Genomic DNA, 20,686 nt, shown 5'->3' with positions numbered 1-20,686 from the left:
TAAATTGCCATCATATATGTACATCAGTTTGTTAGTTTGAGTTCACATGATCAATGTCACAAATTTTGATAAGCTGCTTAGACATAGTGTAGTATCTTAAACATTGCATATACATTTCCTTCATAGTTACATGTCTCTAAGAAAACATCTTTATAATTTAATTTTCTTCAATGTACAGATTTAAAATGACATGTGGAGTCCCATGTATTCAGGTCAAAGTAAATGAACAATTTGCAAGACTAAATTGCTAACATTTGTTTGATTATAGAAAATTGGTTTAATAAATGCTAAATATTTTATATTTAATGTATCATAAATCTTAACTTTTGCTCGTCATAATGTCTGCTTAAACTCACTGCGGTTTCAGTAAAAGCTTCTTGGTAAAACTGTTTTAGAAGAGGAAATTCAACAGTAAACAAATCCCATTTTTTAGCTCAATCAGAACAAAGAGCACAAGAAACAGAGAGAAAACAAAAATCGAGACAGACAAATCATAATCAGAGGCCGGGATTTCTTTTTTTGCTTTAAGAGAAAAGAAAAAAGGAAAAGGAAATGAACACTCAACGAGTTAAACGGATGGACGATATAGAGGTGGGGGGTGAAAGCGAGAAAACGAGTGGTTTGCACTCTCCTGATGATGTAGAGCTTTTATCTGTCAGGGGCATCCGTGAGGGGAAAGCACAGGATGGGTCAGCAGCGGTGTCTTTACGGGCCTGCTGACAGACCCAGGGCAAAATAAAGACCCTGATTAAAGCTGGGCCGAGGGACAGCTGGGGGAAGATGTATGGACAGACAAGCACACTAACATAAGAGCTAAACATAACCACCACGGCGCCATTAAAGCAGTGGGCAGGTGCTCAGACAGCAAGAAATGTATGCTGACCTCTACGGAAAGGTCTTCAGCAGATCCAGAACCAAAAATGGGTTTAAAATGACTCACAAATGACACATTGTTTGGAAAAACTGGTGTAAACACATTTATTGTTCTTTTCTCTGCATTTCGAAGGGAATGAAAAGAAATGGTTTGTCACAGTTGCTAACCTTGCTGGATTTTTCAAACAAACAATTAAAATGTCAGCAATTTCTTTTTAAAAATGAGCAATGCTCATTGTATTTTCTTTGTTCCCTGAAAGAATTCTCTAATAGTGAAATAAAACAGACCTCCATATATGATCCAGTAATGCAGAACAGACAGTCTATCATCATAAATCCAGTTTTTCTGAGCTGAGCTGTAAAAAAGCATTTTGTGAGACTAGAAAAACACTTAAAGGGATAGTTCATCCAAAAATGAAACTTATGTCATTATTTAACCGATACTCACTAAACCTGTACGAACACAAAAGATAATATTTTGGAAAATATCTGTTGTCAGTGGGGTCCAATGTTATTTTAGAAGGTCTTCAACATTCTTCAAAATGTTCCCAAAGGTTCACAAAATATCTTACTTTGTGTTCCATAAAAGAAACAAAGTCATACAGTTTTGGAACAACATGAAGGTGTTTTTTTTTTTGTTGTTTTTTTTGGGTGAACTATCCCTTAAAGCAATGATTCACATTCATCTTTAAATAGCTACATTACTCCAAATGATATTCAAAGAAAAAGAAAATCTGTTTTATGCAAGTAACATGTTATTGAAATATGGTTGAGAAAGAATCTGAAGGATAGAGATGTTGCACACTGTCCTCTACTGGCCACTGCTTGAAGGACATTTGTTTAAAAATTATGCTGATACAGAAGCAAATTCATAAATAACTGAATCATACAAAAGAATAAACAACAGTTTGATCAACAAATGTGTATACCATAATACTGCACCATATAAAACGAGTGATTATCGATTCAATAGTCACAACAATTTAGTGTCCGTGAAACAAAAAATGTTCATGTGCGTTGATTGTCCCTCTACACAGCTCAACCCAAAACATAAGAACTAACAAAACTTTGACCTTATTGCCCAATTTAGGTGTTCTTAATTGGACCAAACACCTTCTTTTGGTCATCAGCACAAGTTTCTGGAAGAAAGTCAAGGTAGATTGTATCGACGTTTCATTATACAATATTGCACATTAAAGATTCACATATTAAATAACAAAAAAGGGAACAAACTCCCCAAACATTCACAGCTGTCTTGGCCTAAAGCTTGAAATCACTGTCAGCCATCTTTTTTAAACATACATTTTAAAACCTAAACTCTACACGTGTATTTTACAAACTAGAACCCCATTTGTTTTCTCACAATGAAGATCATCTCCAAGGTCACTTGTTATCCTTTCATCCCTTTTCTCAATGATCTTCACTTCATTCAGAAGCAGACAAACCCAGTCAGACTGGACTTCCAATGCAAGTGCAATAAGCACCCACAGAATTGAATTCACTGGCTGACACTAAAAATAGTGATATACTAGGGGAAAGTGTGGGGGCCCACCAGGACAGAACTCAACACTCTCATTCCACCACCAGGAAAAGGAAACGTGGTCATGGCTGTGATGTCATCCTCTGAAATAGCTCTCCTGTCTGGACGCGTGTCAAAGTCCTCTGCAGCCATTGTTCATTTTTCATATGGCATTTGTTCAAGGCGTCCAGTGATTTGACATCCCTTTATTAAATGCAGTAATAAGCGTAAATATTACTGAAGTGAACTACGCATAAAACTGCAGTTGCAGAATCCTACTTAGAAGGTCCCATCGGTCAATATATATCATTCAGGCAACCTTTGTAAACATCTTTGGTGACTTTTGTTCACCTAAAATGGACACAAAATAGCTCTGGTCCAATAGGAGAAAGCCATAAACTGGGATCCAGAACCTTCTCCAGAAGGTAAAAGGCTTCAGTAGCCAATGATATATCAAAAAGCTGATTGCTCCTCAATGAATCTTTGAGAGCCCATTGGCTAGGAGTAGTTTGAGGGGGATAGTTGATCGAGACACAGTCAGAGGCAGTCTGTGGAGACCTGGAGAAAGGAAAAAGGAGAGTAAACAACATGATCTAACAACCAGGAAAGGTCATTTTGGCAGGCGATGTTCGGGTTGAAAACAAACCAATCGATCAAAGAACAAAAACCAGTTGGGGGAGTAAAGAAAAAGAAATGCTATCTGAAGATGGTCTATGCGCGCAAGTGTGTGTGTGTGTGTGTGTTCACATTCAGCAGTTTTGTTTATATTGGGCGGAGGGTGATGGGCGTGTGTCTTCCAGAAGGAGTTTGACGCCCTCAGGTCCCCAAGGAACCCTTCTCCCCTTCTGTCCCCTCTCACTTTCCTGAGAGAATTGTGCTTTTTCTATCTGAGGAAAGAGACCTACCCATAGAGAAACATGGCCTGTGCGGGGAACACCTCACCCAAAGACCAACTACAAACACTGGCAAATGGCAGTGTAGCACACCCCTTGTCCTTTCAAGATACAATGCGTACATGCACAAATCTTTCTCCTCACACGTTTTCCGTGAGATAAACAATAGAATTAACCACTACGAAAGGAATGTTCTGGGTTCAATACAAGTTAAAGTGGTATAGACAGCATTTTGGTGTAATGGCAAAATTAAAGGGCTTTAAAAATATTTCAACAGATTTGTAAATATTACATGCAGTTATTTTTTAAAGATATATATATATATATATATATATATATATATATACACACACACACACACATACATATATATATACATATTATATATATATATATATATATATATATATATATATATATATATATATATATATATATATATATGCGCATTTAAATTAGAGCTGTCAAATGATTAATCGCGATTAATCGCATCCAATATAAAAGTTTTGTTTTACATAATATATGTGTACTGTGTATATTTATTATGTATATATAAATACACACACGCATGTTTATATTTCAGAAAAATGTTAGGTTTATATATTAAATATTTATTCATAATAAATTATATGAATATAAATATAGACATGAAAATATTTTCAAAATATATAATGTATGTGTGTGTATTTAAATATACATAATAAATACACACAAAACACACACATTATGCAAACAAAAACGTTTATTTTGGATGCGATTAATCGTTTGACAGCACTAATTTAAATACATAAAAAATCTCACATGTATACATATACATAAAAATACACATATACATACACATACACGTATACATATATAAATGCATGAGAAATGCTATTCATGGATCATCCTTCTCAAATAAATAAATAAATAGCAACTAACCAAAGGCACGGATGAGTTCTCTTTGCAAGGCCCATGTGACTGTGTTGATGAGGCAGGCGGATGTGAGTCCAGCAAAAAGCATATTGTACAGGAAAACAAGGTGGAAACTGCCAAGCCAGTTATACCGTCCAAAGTCTCCAAGCAGATCAAACCTTGTGATTCCTACATGTAATTACATGGAAAAAGAGGAATATAAAAAGCTTATAAAGTTAAATATTTTCCTAATTGTAATGCACAATGGAAACATATTGCTGAAATATTGCTACTTAGTGCCCTCTTGTGGATAGACAAAACAGCATTACAAAACTGAACTGGTGATACAATAAAGACTGACAAGTGGCCTTGAAGGTATGGGATCAAATTGTTTGCAAAATGTATTGCAGTCACGGATGAAAAATAACAAGCGTGAAACAAAAATTTAAAAAGGAAGTAAAAATATATTGCACAAAATGTAAAAATGAAAGCAAAGTTTGCAGAATGGCAAACAATGGTCACGGATCGAAAGATAATATGCATAAATCAAAAAATGTCTGCAAGCACAAAAAAGTGAGAAACATAACCAAAAACACGATTTTGTGTGCAAGTCTAATAATTTAGCATGAATGTTTCAGCTTTGTGCAATATGATTTTAAATGTGTTTAAAGTTTTGATTCATGCTTATTTTTAAAAAATGCGTTATTATTACATTTTTGATGTACACTTATTTTTTTTGATCCTTGACCATTGTTTGCTATTCTGAAAACTTTGCTTTAATTTTTACATTTTGTGCAATACATTTATACTTGAGTTTTTAAATTTTGCTTTCACGCTTGTTTTTATATACGTATATATAAAAACAAGCGTTTTTTACGTATATATATATATATATATATATATATATATATATATATATATATATATATATATATATATATATATATCTCCATGACTGCAATACTTTTGGTGGGAATTTGATCCCATACTAAAGTACCTTTTAATTTTCATTTTTAAATGTTTAAATAAAACAGTTAAATGATTTAGTAGAGTTTTCCCTGAAATCAGTGAAGAAAAAAAAATTGCAAATTGTATCTTGGCCTACAACCGACTTTAAAACCATGCCACTATTAAATATCATTTTACATATTAAAATCCTATTAAATAATGGCCAGTCGTTTTAAAATACTTACCCAATGTGCGGGAGAAAACAGGCAAGGCTGAACTGAGTATTAAAAGAGAAACACAGTTCCCTATAATCTGTGGAGAGACCCAAACAAAGATTTAATTTGATTATAAAAGAGCCATGGCATCTGAATGTGTGACATCCAGCACCATTCCCACAGTTGTTTCATGACTATGAGGGATCTCTGTACCTGTGTGAGGGTGGTGTCCTGTGCACGTGGCAGCAAACCGGTGAAAAGTGGAGAGCTGTAGAATCCAACGACAGAAGAAACCATGAGATACAAGATGATGACCACCTGCACTGCAGCTCCCAGAGAACCGAACATGGAGAATGAAGCAAGGCCCAAGTGAGGGTCCTGCAACAGAGAAAACCAACCATTGTGAGATTCTGATAATAAATTATTACTGCAATACTCTATGGACTACTATTATAAGGCTTTAGTAGCACATGAGGGTAGGTAAATTCAATTACAAAAACATCTTTGAATCTTTTTCCATGAATTACTTTTACAGGTCCATCTAATGACAAATAGAAATGCACTATGGTCATGCATCTCACCTCCATTCCTCTAGGCATAGCAGACTCATCGAAGAGCAGTTCAAGCACATGGAAACACACCATCAGCACAGACACCGCCTGAGAAAGACCATCAATTTGGTTTTAGCACAAGGGTATAATCGTAGCCAGTATAACTATTCTGTATTCCACAAGGTTTACTCTTACAGTTAAAGCTAAAAGCAGCAGCATGGCCACTGGGTATCCCAGGTTTCGTTGCCATGGAGATGCTCTTTTCCGCAACTCTATAACGGAAGAAACAAGGATGAAGCAAGAGTAATTTTTGATAGCTAAGTGATGTTTTCAACACTTTGGGAGGCATGTTCGTACCTAAAGCAATGCGTTTGGACTGCACACTCAAAAGTTCATTATTGATGGCCTCTGTGTTTGCACTGATCCAGCAGTAGGTGTTACCTGAAACATTTGATAGAAAGAGCGTATAAGAAAATGTTTCGAAAATGTAAAACCTTGTTCAACTTGCCAGTAAAGCTTGTTTGGAAATGAAAACGAAAATGAGAGAAAGAGAAATAAATCTTTAGAAGGTGGGGTCACTTCCTTAGCAGCAAATGTGTCTTGCTCACATCCTGATACTCACTTTTCAACTTCCTGGACAGAGAGGCCTCTTCAAACGCTGTGCAGTTCATTGTCTCTTCTAGGTTCTCCAACAACTAAAAAAAAACATAAAAGACCAAACATCATACTTCTAATTCCTCCTTAAATATTTACAATATCCTTCAAAACATTCGGCGTCAGTAAGATGTTTTAAATATTAATACTTTAATATTAATACTTCAGCAAGGATACATTAAAAGTGACAGTAAAGCGAGTAAAGACATATATAATCATTTCAATAGAATCCGTTCTTTAAAACTTTCTATTCATCAAAGAATCCTGAAAAAAAGATATATTACGGTCACTGTCACAGGAATAAACTACATTTTAAAACACTGACCAATACATTTTACTGTACTGACCAAATAAATGCAGCCTTTTGTTAGCATAAGTGACTTCTTTCATTCATTTTGTTTACATACTGACCCCGTGGAAATACATCACAACCAAAAGAAATTTTAAGAGATATCTTGTCCACCTACCCGAGGTTTGACCAATAAGCTCCCAGTGACGCTAAACATACGTGAAAGCCCAAAGGGTGTGCACACTGTTACAAGATAAAAAAAAAAAGATACAACAAATCTATATTTACAGAAAGTCAAACGCAGTAAAATATCAAACTAAACATCAACAGTAAATGACTTAAAACAAACCCACCAACAGATTATAAATATATACACACTCAAACACTTACACAAAAGCAGCAGAACTCCAAAGAGTGAGATTCCAGAATAAAGATGGGGCAGGTAATATTCCCACAGGTCTGGAAAGCACAAGAGAAAAAGCAGACTGTTACTAAAACCATTTGTGTATCTTGCTCTTATTCAATTAAGAGGAAATTTGGGAGTACTGAACAAGTGCTACTCTAATGCTTCACAGCCTCACCATAAAGACTCTCATACCTGCCAACCTTAAATAAATTTTATGAGTACTACAACCCCCACCTCCCCCCACCCCCGCGCGCACGCGCGAGAACCTGACAGCCCACCGCCAATGTATGCTCCACCGTTTCACACACACCTGTGAGAAACCTATGAGATACCTAACACTATAATACATATTATACACATAATATCCTTTCACCAATTAAGATTTATTAGTTACTCCATAACATATATACAAGTAGACCATAAATGTTATACAATTACTGCAATCACTCCGAACATTTTGTACAGGAGGCATAGCCCATGGAAACTTCTTCCACCTGAAAATCTTGTCAGAAATAAAAGTAAACTGAGGACATTCTTTGTAAATAAATAAATCAAAACATTAAATAAATGTGCAAAACCAGCAGTTATCAATATCAAAATCAGTTTGCTAAAAACAAACAACAATTTTTTTTATAATTTTCCATGCATAGTGTTTAAACTTTTGCATTGTTTAACTTGTTAAAGGTTGCAGATTTGGCTTTTTTAAGTAGTGCGTCAGTGAAAGTCTCTTTGTAACAAATGCTGCCTTTGGAGGCAATCATGACTTTTCTTGTCACCAGAGAACTAAGCATCTCTGTGCTCAGGCTAGCACGACATTGTGTTTTGTTTTTAGTGACCAAGCTGAAAATCCTTTCACAGTCTGCATTGCTGTGAAAAATCACACACACCCCAAGCATAACTGTGGAGAGGTTTGCAATATTTTTGTTAGTCTAACCAATAGGAGGCGGAGTGAGCTAATAAATAGGCCTAAGTAGTAATGTGTTAAAGATGAGAGTAAGACCAGGTTACACTTAGCCTTCTGAATTACACTGCGCAAACCAGAAGTAATACTACCCACTGGAGGAAGAAGGGGCTGGTTCTCCACAGAACATAAAATATTCATTTTATTTTATTTTTCGTGTTTCGCATTTATGAGGAAAAAAAAAACAATGTGATGGACGTGACAGTTCTCAGTTACTGACGTGAGCGCTCTGAAAGCGGCACTAAAAGTTGCTTTACAACTTTCACAGAGACTTCAAAAAGAAAGCACAAAGCCTTTCTATAAAATGAATTTCGTATAATAAAAATTGAAACTCAACTTAAATCAATCTTTCATCAAGCAATTGCCTGGATTTAATAAATAAGAAGTAAATACAGACGACAAGAGATAATCACGACACGGAGGCGCCAGCGCCTGAACTGGAGCTCGCCTCATAAATTAACCGAAAACTCAGCGCCTACTTTTATCTTTTACCTTTATATTTTCAAACAAAACAACACAAAACGAAAGAAAACAGACTGCTCTCTGCTTATGTAACGTTAATCCGTATGAAATGTGCATTTCTCTGGCGCGTTCACTACTGCGAAGATCGCGAGACAGCATCGTCAACTTTATCTTTGCAGTCGACACGACATTGATACAGAAAACACTTGTTTATTAATAAACAATTAAAACTCTACTTTCTATATTTGACATTATTCATAATCATTACTTTTGCCGGTTCTTTGTGACAGCTTTTAGGTGCGTTATTGGCAGCGCCACCCTTACATGTTAGCCTACATGAACGCGTGAACTGAACTGAGCTCGTCACAGCTGGACTGCCTGTTATGATGTCAAGGTCATTTTTAATGTTCATAAATTCAATTAGGCTAAAAAATAGCCTAACTGTTACCTTTATCTTACGTTAATCAGCACCTGGCCTGTCTAAAAACCTTCTAGATTTCTAACCATTCCACCACTTTTCTAACTGCCAACTAATATCCCCAACTAATGGGAAGGATGGCCGGTTTGATAAACTAGCATATTGACACTATGAACGTTTTTTTCTCATCATCCTTTTATTTTTAATATAATTATGTTTCTGGGGATGGGGAGTATTTGTGTGAGAGACTGTGCTCGTTACCTGTTGCCCCATGGTGACTGATGTCGACGTCCGTCTTGCAGACGGTGCAGAACGCATGATGAGGTAGCCTGGACATCTGGAGGCAAGGCCATCTCTCACGATAGCGGTCTAAAAATCTTTGTGTTTTTCCGAACCTTTTTTTGTGGCGGTTCAGCCATGGCATGAAAGCCTAGTATCTTATCCGGCCAGTCTGGCTTGCTTGAGAGGCACTGTGACTGAATTGAATTGAGCGTGAAGCTTGTGGATAGGAGGGGCAGGTGGGCGGCGGGTTAACATGCAGCGCTCTGATTGGCCGAAAGCTTTTCACTCCACTTACACGCTGTGGCTCAGCGGCAGAATCAGCGTCATAGATTGCATAGAAACTGAAATCGGCGAAATGCGAGAAGCAACAAAATGCGTACCTAGAGAGCAGCGAATACAAGTGCTACTCTAATGCTTCACAGCCTCACCATAAAGACTCTCACTTACACCACCCAAACAAATCACAAAGAGACTGAACAAGTGCTACTCTAATGCTTCACAGCCTCACCATAAAGACTCTCACGTGCAGTGTTGTGATGGATGAGGGCTGATGCCACCCAAACAATGCCCAGCACCAGCAGACTGAGCAGCAGCAACATTACAGCAGTCTCATAGACTCGCGCCATAATGCCCTTTCAGAGGAGAAAACACATATCAAATGGACATCAGACACAGAACCGAGTTTAAATGTTCTGTATTTGCATTTACTATTACACTAATGACATTTTTACCTTTTTGGACCCAGCAAATCCTTCCGATTCAGTAAAGAAATAAGCAAATGGCATGAGGAAGACTAATGAAAGGTTTGAGAATAAGAAGACTAGATTCCACAAGCCTGAAACAGAGACAGAGAGAGAATGAGTAAGTAAATGGAAAATTATTTTGTACTCTTACCATATTAAAAAGCAAAAACCCACAATCTGCACAATACACAAATGCACATTTGTGGTTACACTACTGTTCAAAAGTTGAGGTCAGGAAGATTTTTTTATACTTTTATCCTGCAAGGATCAACTAAATTGATCAAAATGGACAGTGAAGATTTCAAAGGTAAAGATTTCTATTTCAAATGAATGCTGTTTCGTGAAAGTTTGTGAAATGTATCAGTTTCCACAAAAATATTAATCAGCACAACTGTTTTCAACATCTGTAATAACACAAGAAATGTTTCTTATGCACTGAATCAGCATATTAGATTTCTGAAGGAAAGTAGTTTTATTTTTGATCAAATTTTGCCAGCATAAAAGACTAAAAAAAAAAAAAAAAAAACAAGCAAAAAAAAAAAAACTCTGGTAGTATACATAAACGTTATTCAAGTATGGATTATATTGTGTTTTCAAAGAGGTAAATTGGTGAAATACAAAAAAAAAAAAACCCATCAAACTAACCAACCACTAGGGGGCAACCATGTGCCATACTGACTTCATCTAAAGCGCTATTAAGCTTTTAGCTGTTTTTTTTCTCAGTTGGTTTGAGATTTCCTGGCTAATTTTATTGTGATCACGTACAATCAGTCCTTGCAGCTTATGAGTTCTGGTGCTACACGTGCACTGCAAAACACTAGAAAAGACATTTCACCATACGCCTACCAACATAATATCAAAGTGCAAATAAAAATCTGGATTTTAAATTAAATAGTAGCCTTAGATTTACAGCCAGAACATATTATACTCTTGGCAGACTTGCCACCACGCTCAACACGTGATAATACTAAGACCTTGAGAGAATAAAAACAATAACACTTTGGTTCAGATTGGGCAACGAAATACTAAAGAAGTTGTAAGTGAATTAGAATGGCAATATTATTGATTCTCTTTGAAAACCAGTGTTATAGTCATATAATCCACGTGTAAAGCAAACCAATTAGTTATTCTTGTGTGTGTGCGTGTGTGTATTTACCACGGATGAGTGATCCATTGAGCCACTGCATGTAGTAGCTGTGAGGGAATGTGAGCAGTACTTCATTGGACAGGATGGAGATGGGCAGGAGCAGCACTGCACATACAGCCACTGAGAGTGTGAATGTACACAGCCACAGCCTGCAGAGTGAGAAAAACAGTCAAAGAAGGCGAGGACGTGTTTTGCAGCCCTTTACTTTGACATAGTGCCAGCTGTGAAGGGAGGTGGTTGTTAAACGCCACGCTGGAGACCAAAGGGCAAACTGTCCCCTTACAACCATTCAGGGCAAACTAATAAAAAGCAAAATAGCCACCAGCAGGGTGCCCTTATCAGCCTAGTTTCCTTAAAATCTGTGAGAATTGCTGTGTAATGTAGAATTTTACTGCCATAATGTGACATTTCTGAGTGAAACAAGAATCAACCACTTAAGTAGGGTGGGAGCTGATTTCATGCATTTGGAATTTATTGGATGGCGAAAAGTGGGATGTTAAACACTCGAATGGAGCCAGACTGAATTTATGCTTGCTTGCATAAATAGATACAGTATTTGGCTATTACCGACCATCCAATATTCATGCGGCATACATTAAGAAGAAAAAAAAAAAAGAACTTACGCAATTTTGTTGACAGTGGCATCCTCAATGTCATCTGTGGGCAAAAAAGGAAAAGGAAATTAGTTTGTCACCACAACATTATCCTACTGCAGACATACTAATGTCTAGACTCACAGTTCAGCCTTGAAACTAAATTGAACAAAACAACAAGTGACCCAGATATTTCATCAAGCTATTCCATTAAGTAAACGCAACACTTTTAACCCCTTATTTGAAAAAAATATATATATTTGTAAGAAATCTTGGGAAGTCTTTGCTGTTAGATTTTACATATTTCTTGTGCAGGAAAACAATATCCGTTGCAAGAGGAATTTGACTTATTAACAGGGATGTATTGCAAACATAAGGAAGAGAGAATGAAAAATAGACCTCAAACTTTTATAAGTGAGAAGAGCAAAACATGGCCAGTGTGACACAGCTGCAGGGTAGATATGTGTGACATTTCCTGGGAGTGCTCCAAACCTAATGCAAAACAGGTTTTCTGCACATATTCTTCAAAAGAACCAATATCCAACTGAAGAAAACGCTTCAGCCCTCCATGATCGGGGCACATTTAGACTATAAAATGGACTGTTTAGACTATGAAAATGTATGTTAATGGCAATGGCTTGGCTTGAAGTTCAGTACACAATGTTCTTTAAGTGTGTCTAACAAGATGTTCTTACATCCCTCTGCACTATTTTTTAATTTGTGATAATGCAAGCATGTGCTAGATGGACGTATTTGAATGTTGTGATGACACAGGAGCAGCTGTGCTCATGGGGACCGAGGTTCAAGTCTGAACTAATGTCCCAGAGCTTTCCTATCAGCTCTCCACTGACCTATATAATTATAAAAGGCAAAAAATAGAAAAGATTAGACCCCTGCATTCTGTCCTGCTTTACTTGTTATGGACAAGAATTCATCATGTGTGGACAGTTCCTAACAATCCTTCAACAGTCTAAACAAGCCTGATGTGTTTTGCACGAGTCAGGCTCTAGAAAAAAAAAAACATCCCTCAGATTTTCCACTGAAAGTAGGTATAGCAGAACTGGGAAAGAGCAGAGAGTTCAATTACGGGGTGTACAGCGAAACATGAGGTAGTGTTCTCTTATGAAACCTCAAGCAGTGCTCGGGCAGGGGGCCTATGTTTATCTCACGGGAACATTCCTCATCCCCACTGCTGCCCTCCCTCGATGTTACATAACTGCTGTCGACAGCAATCAGACACTTTGACTCTTCTATTCTGGAGGTGATTTCAGATATTCAGCCAATAACACTGAATACTTCACTATTTGAGCATGACTGGGTACCAAACAAAGCATTTATGGAAAGTGCAGGAGCATGACCATGTCAGGTTGTGCTGACCAACAAATGGAGAGCAGCTGTAGCAAATCACAGGTGTGCTATGAAGGACTGGACTGCATGAAGCAGGGGGTCGCGATAAACTTACCAGTGACAAACTCAGCATTCTTCTTGAAGTGAGTGAGAATGAAGTGAGACAAGATGTACAGGCAAATGAAAAGCAGCACGCAAATCTAAAACAGAGAAAAGAGAAGAACCTCAGTGCAATTTGAAAAATGACATTTACATTACATTTACATACAACATGCCATTCAAGAAGAATAAAAAAAAGATTAAGCAGATTTTAATATGCCAAACCATAGCAATTTTGGATTTTCTTATTATTTGTATATATTGTAAGATTTCCTTCTCTCATAAAGCTTTGGTATGACTTCAAAATACACTAAATATAGTGCATGGATCTATTTTAGAAAGTCCTTCTAGGAACATTAAGATCCCTAACACTTAGTCTCCAGCCAATTTCATTACATGTAAGAGAGCAGTGTGAACATTCTTCAAAACTTCTCATTTCATGATCCATGAAGGAATAATCTCAATCTTTCTTGGAAGATTGGGTGTAAATGGCACTTTGCAGAATATCAGAGATGACATACATTTTCACAGACATCTGCAGTATGAGTCACGCAGTTAATATGAGCAACACAACCGTCAACAGGCAGCAACAAGATGTGCTATGCTAACGCGTTGCTTAGATGTGTTGCCAATTTAAGTTATCAAGGACACATTAGAGACCCTGTAACAGAGCAGAGTTCAGGAAACACACTCCAACATAGCCACATTATCACTGATACACACTGCTGTGCACAGTCCAGATTGCCTTTACAGCTCTGTGACATAAGAGCTCCTAATCAAGGAAATGTTTTTGATAACACAGACTGGTGAAGGGGTGGGATGGGACGGGACCGGTCAATGATATTATAGAAGTACATTTCATATTCTTTATAAAAGATAATGGAAGAAAATGCATTAAGTGTCCCAGAATATAAAACAGTCATTTGTGTGGCAATAGCAAGTGAATCAGCAAGTGTGCATCAGTAAGTACAGTGTCATTTTTGTAATGCCAGCTGTCACTTTTCTTAGAAATCTGAATTCCAAATGAATGAACACCCACAATACAGACTTGAGAATGAAGGTAGCAGCACCAGATGGAGGATGAAGATTACAGCTTAAATGCAAATGAAGAGTTAAACCAGTTACAACTGGTATTGGATAATAGATTAGACACAGTAAAGATTTACAGGCAAATTAGACATTTACAGCATATTTAGAGATTTATCACAATAACTTAACAGTTGGTCATATTTAAAATGTTAATACCACTAAACATGAATTCATTATTGTTAGCACAACTTGAATTATAATAATAATAAATCAGTTTATGTATTATAATATTTATAACTACTGCTATAAAGTATTGTTACTGACACACACTGCACAAATGTAGCGTGTTGTCAAAGCACCCTAAAATGTAAAAAAAAAAAATACATTAAATTAGGGCTGCAAAAAGATTACTCATGATAAATCGCATTCAAAATAAAAGTTTGTTTTCATACTACAGTATATGTATGTACTGTGTATATTTATTATGTATATATAAATAAACATATATTAATGCATATATTAAGCAAAAAATTTTAGATTTATATATTAAATATTTACAATTATAGAATTTATTAATTATAGAATATAAAAGAATAAATAAATACACATACAACTATTTTTTAAATATATATTAGATTATTACAATTGACATTGAATGATGTTTACACCATTGTTTGAAGCAACTGCATGCCGTATTTTTATATGAAATAAACAAGCTAGAAAAACTGTAACTGAAAAACCTTAATCCTTTTAATCCCTTCTTCATCATCAACCACACAACAACACGACGCTCTCTTTCAAATCTAAAATCGAAATAAAATAAAAAAAGAAACAGTGCGGATGATACAGAAGAGCACACGCAGCATACTGTGATATGGAGAGACACAGAGGAGACTGTTGACAAAGGAACTGTTGAATAAAGGGGTTATTTTTGTTTTGTCTTTTCTTCGCTTACAAAAAGTGTTTTCCGTCCCTTCATATAAACCCAGATTGCACGTCTGATGGCAGATGGAGTATTCTGACGACGACTTTCAAAACCTTTTATGGACCTTGACACTGTTATTTATTTGGCAGTCTATGGGACAGTCACAAGCCTCTAGGTTTTCATCCAAAATCTCTTAAATTGTGTGCCGAAGACGAACTGAGCTTTTACAGGTTTGGAACAACATGGCGATAAGTGATCAATGACAAAATTTTCATTTTGGGGTGGAGTAACCCTTTAAGCCTCAAATGTCAAATATACATCAGATTGGTTTCTTCTTTAAATTCTAAAAAAAGTAAAAATATGAATGGTATTATAATGTTATACTAAAACAATGAAAAAAATCCTTAAGATAACATGTAGGAAAAAAAACATATCTTAAGTGTGCAGAATAACATAAATGGACTTTGAATGATTAATTGCCACTTTTAACGATTATGTAATTGTGGCATCCATAATTGTTATCGCGATTAGAAATTTGATGAATTGTGCAGCCCTATTTTGAAAGCAATTAATAATTTTGCAGCCCTAAATTAAATTACAAATAATTTAATTCCTAAATCATAACAGCCATAAAGAATTGTAGCGCTGCAACATCCCAACATTTGACCAGAAGAGAACAAATACAGTAGTTGATGCAAGAGTAAAAAAAAAAAACAAGTAACATTTTATGAATGAAGCATGTGCAAAAGAGTTGTGAAAAATGGCTGAAGACATATAATAGACTTGGTTTCACAATTACCTTGATTTCATGCCAATGTCTCATTTTACTTTAAAATAAACCTACACAGCCACAATCTCTAAAATCAGATGAACATTTCCTATAACACGCTGGGATCAGACTGCTATTCTTCTTTTGGTGCTATTTTAACATGGAATAAGGGCAATGCCAAACTCATCCCAAGAAAACTTTATTAACCCATAATTAACAATTTCAGATACAAGATCTGCATGTGGAAACAATACTTCTGAGAAAGGAAACAAAAGACATGATTATTATGTATTTAATACACCTTATAGGTGTGCAGATATATTGACTAAACTGAAGATAAAATTAAATTCTGAAGCACCATATGTCCAATAAAAGAGAGGAAGAAAGACAGCAAAAGGAAGAGAGATGAGGGAGGGGACAAGACAGGAAACTGGGAATTTGTCTTCAAAGTGCAAACAGCAGTGAAAACAATAGATCTGTGGGATACTATCACTCAAGTGCTGAAAGGTGTTCACACAGATTTGTTTGCTCAGCGTTTGCATAGTTTTTCATTCGACTAAAACAGAATAAACTCAACCAACCGGTTAAAACAGCCAAGCTAAAATATAGCATGTAAAAACTGAAACAAAAGATTGCGTAACAAAACAGTTGGATATAACATGAGAATACATGTCCGATCTTATTGTATTGCCAGTTAAAGAAATTTTGAAAAATACCTTATATTTTTTGTCTATACAATGAAAGTCAATGAGGTCCAAAACAACACTGGACTCAATTGACTCTCAATGAAAGTACCTTCTTTTGTGTTCCACTGAAATTCCACATTAGAAAGAAACGTCATACAGGTGTGGAACGACACTCTGTGACGACAGAAATGTCACTGTTTGTGCAGTATCCCTTTAAATCCTTTCAAACAACCAAAAGAGTGGACAGAGACAATATTTACCAGTTTCTGTAGGTCAATAAACAGAAGATAAGAAACTAAATCTTCTATTTCACTAATCTAATTGGGCAATGGTGGGCATGTTTTCAAACCTCTTCATCAATATGAGTCAATGTCATTGTGGGTGACCATATAACGCTAGTGTGGTTTTAGTATGGAAACTGGAAACCAGGTCATCCATAGTGTATTTGCTGACCAATTTGGAAGGACTAGTTAAACAGCTGAGCTCAAACATTCTGAATCTTAAGGCTTATTTAACTGCTCTGGGTAATTCTCTCTGCACAATGACACTTGGAACCAAGCCCAAGTTATTTACTCAAGTGAAACAGGCTATTTAGCAAAACAGTCAGCTATAGAGTGACCGTGAATTGACACAATGAGAAAACAACACCTGAGGTGTCCTGGGATAGACTAGCAAAAGGACAGACGTGTGACAAAAACACTAATAACGTGATTTGATCAGAAGTACTAAACCCATTACTAGAAAGGATTAGAATAGAACTTTGGGGAATATTAAATATAAAAAAAAAATCAAGTTGGTTTTCAGGAGGAACAAATAATAATGTGTCCAATCATAAAGAAGGTCCCTTCTTAGTAAACACTATTAAACATCTGTGGGTGAGAGAACAAAACCCTCTATTGTTGAAGGCCAAGCAACATGTTCAGATATGCACCTTAATAAAGTGTATTACATGCACTGCATTCCTTGCACATCTAGAGAGAGGGAACCGTGCCAAACCTGCTACTCCCTCTAACAGACTGTCCCTCCTGAAGATCAACCAAGAACAAAACTGACATTGTCATACATTTTTGCAAGTGGAAATTCAATAGTTCTGAGTTCCACCCAAGGATCCATTTACAAAAGAAGGGTTTTATCTGACATATTAAAACATCCGTGTACGTTCTCAATTTAATTCTGCGGTTTATTTAAAACAAAATTTATTTAATTTAGGTGGTAACAACTTATGGTAACAATTTTATCAACTGTTTGATGTTAGTGCAAACATCTTGAAATATGAAAAGATTAAAAAAAATTGCCATCACAGAAATCAATTACATTTCAAATCATTATAGTTAAAAATATAAATATAAACAGTTGTTTTAAATAGTAATCATATGTGACTGTTTAATTTGCTGTATTTTCAATCAAATAAATTGGTGAGCATTTGAAAACTATCAAAAAACATTTTTTTTGTACGGTAGTATGTATATTTATGTGTATATATATATATATATATATATATATATAGATATATATATATATATATACACATACACACATACATATATCACACACACATACACACATCACTTTACAGTCTGAATCAAAATACGCAAATTCATTTAAATCAGTGGTTCTCAAAAGGTTTTAATTCAAGATCCAGGTCTTACTTTGGGCATCAAATGGCAACCCAACAAAGTGATTAATCAGTAGTAAAGAATCATCTCAAAAAGGCATTTTATTAGTAGTACAAAGAAAAAAATTTAAATATATAAATAACAGCATAAGTGATTAATCAGTAGTAAAGAATCATCAAGCCTAATATTTTGTTAGTAGTATTAGTCATATTACTGAATGACGGAGCCAGTCTGACTTTACGCACATTGTATGGTTGTGCGCATCTCTGTACGTCAACAACAAAAGATATGTAAAGCATTTTCTCCACCCTTTTGAAAAGGTGATTTGACAATTTGTTACAGTAACTACAAATAAATTACATGGTTATTTGCATTTTATTATTCGTAATTTTTCCTTTAACACTGTTTTTCCATGTAGTCTGTGCCAGCCAGAGACACGTTTTTAGGTCACAGCCCACCATTTGAAAACCACTGAATAAAAATTATAAATCCCAGATGAGATAAGCATCAGCGACAGGGATCAATAACCATGACAGCATGAGCTCTGTGGTGCCCACGGCCTGGGGCAGGACAATGGGTCTGATTTACATTATCTGGTGTAACCCATCTGTGCATTTCACTAAGAGAGGCATTTCTCATTTTCTAGTAGGATTACAGCTTTGCAACAGACAGACGAAAACAGAACAGAAGAATGTATAAATAAGAAAGTATGCACTTAAAATGTCTGAAAATAGAGTTTTTGTTTGTGTAGTAAAACAGATTAGTGGTTTAAAAATAAGCATTAAATGTATTGCTCTAAAATGCTGAGTGAGATACAGAGTAAAGGTTAACTCCAATTGTCTCGCTGTAAGGTTCTTGAGGTCTGAAGGTCATTTATAGTTGTAATATATTAGGTGTTGAAAGACATCTTCATGCATGAGGATGCAGAAAACTCATTTGTTCTCCAAAATGAGCTCTGGATCACAAAAAGCTGAGCAGTCTCTTCCTTTGCCATTCAATTTTACAATGAGCAGCTGTGCATCACCATGTAATAGTTCTTACAGTACAATATAAAGTAAGTGGATGCCTCAGGGTCTCTTTTGTGTAGACAATACTCTATAACAAAATGTTTTGTAAATAATAAGTAAGAACAACACAACCACTCACAGTGAAATCATGATTTTATGAGAACATAAAATCCTCGTGTACAGTCACAGAATCATCTAATCTACCAATTATTGAATTCCATCAGGACAAACACAGGGCGCATTCAGATTGTAACACCGCAAGCGGTGCTTCATAATACTGTGTAAACAAGAGAAGCAAAGAGAGGAAAACTCACAATGGTTTCTCGGACTCGGTCGTGAAATAGTTGCTCTCTAACCGTCACGTCTTCTGTTTCCATGCTTTGAAACCATGTCTTGGCGTGTTCTCTGTTATAAGCTGTAAAACATTTGTGTCTCCGAGACAATAATAGCCTACGTGGAAACGTGTCTCGAATTAAAGCGTACAAACTTTTTTCAATTCCAAACGCATCGCGGTTGCTCTAGCTGAACGAAGTCACTGGGTCAACGAACTACTCCTGTTTTACTTCAGTGAGGAGAATAATTGCTTCTCAAAGGATTATTCCCGTGCTAACAAGGAAATTATAAACACTATGAAAATCTTCGAGCCAGCGTGCTCACAGATGCTCTTCAAATGAATCGTTCAGACGCTCTCAAACTCCATCTACTGGAGGGGCTGGACTGTGGGAGGGGGGAGGGGGGAGGGGGGAGGGGCGGGGCTTTAAGACTAATGAAAATTGCAGACCCAAATAAAATGATAATATCAAAGTATTTTAAATACTTCATGTCATAATAATGGAATATTTTTTATTAAATTAAAAAACAAAACACTACACTGACAATAAAAAAAAATCGAGGAGGCCAAAATCTAGTTGTTGTTTTTTCTGGGGAAAAAGAAAAATTATTGTATGTATTTTATTATTGATTGTATCTTAGTATTTTATTTTAAATTTTGTATGTTTTTTTATATATTTATGCACTTTAGACTCCAACAAACTAAAACTGAGTATAACATAATTTTATTCTTCGATATTGTTCTTGTTAGAGCTGAGCTATCAATACTCTTTGCTCTTTTCACAAGCAACTGTGTGCATTTCTTTAAAACAAATAATAAATTGTGTTAGGAATAACTATATTGTAATTAATAATTATATAACAAATTTAAAAATGCTTTATCTATAAAAATCATTCTAAAATGCAAATTTTGTGCTCAAGCTCAAGTTTGGTGCTTAATATTTTTGTGAAAACCATGATACTTTTTTTCAGGATTATTTGATGAATAGAACGTTCTAAATAACAGACTTTTTTGAAACAGATATATTTT

The 20,686-nt window shown here is 35.7% G+C and overlaps 1 protein-coding gene across 1 annotated transcript; it reads right to left on the bottom strand.

The window, feature by feature from the left end:
* Positions 1 to 953: 953 nt before the first annotated feature.
* lmbr1l (limb development membrane protein 1-like) lies at positions 954 to 20,024 on the bottom strand. Its single transcript, XM_042750358.1, has 16 exons — positions 19,641 to 20,024; positions 13,311 to 13,395; positions 11,879 to 11,912; positions 11,265 to 11,404; positions 10,097 to 10,200; positions 9,874 to 9,997; positions 7,227 to 7,295; positions 7,015 to 7,079; positions 6,516 to 6,588; positions 6,251 to 6,334; positions 6,089 to 6,165; positions 5,924 to 6,001; positions 5,556 to 5,720; positions 5,373 to 5,439; positions 4,207 to 4,368; positions 954 to 2,950 (listed from the first exon to the last, which is right to left on the bottom strand). The coding sequence occupies exons 1-16, from the start codon at positions 19,701 to 19,703 to the stop codon at positions 2,865 to 2,867; spliced, it is 1,476 nt and encodes a 491-aa protein (XP_042606292.1). The 5' UTR covers positions 19,704 to 20,024; the 3' UTR covers positions 954 to 2,864.
* Between the last annotated feature and the right edge of the window lie 662 nt (positions 20,025 to 20,686).

This window comes from Cyprinus carpio, chromosome B23 (assembly GCF_018340385.1).
Source record: "Cyprinus carpio isolate SPL01 chromosome B23, ASM1834038v1, whole genome shotgun sequence".
Classification (NCBI taxonomy): Eukaryota; Metazoa; Chordata; class Actinopteri; order Cypriniformes; family Cyprinidae; genus Cyprinus; species Cyprinus carpio.
The sequence above is the reverse complement of the archived record's forward strand: the minus strand, read 5'-3'. Positions and strand labels throughout refer to the sequence as shown.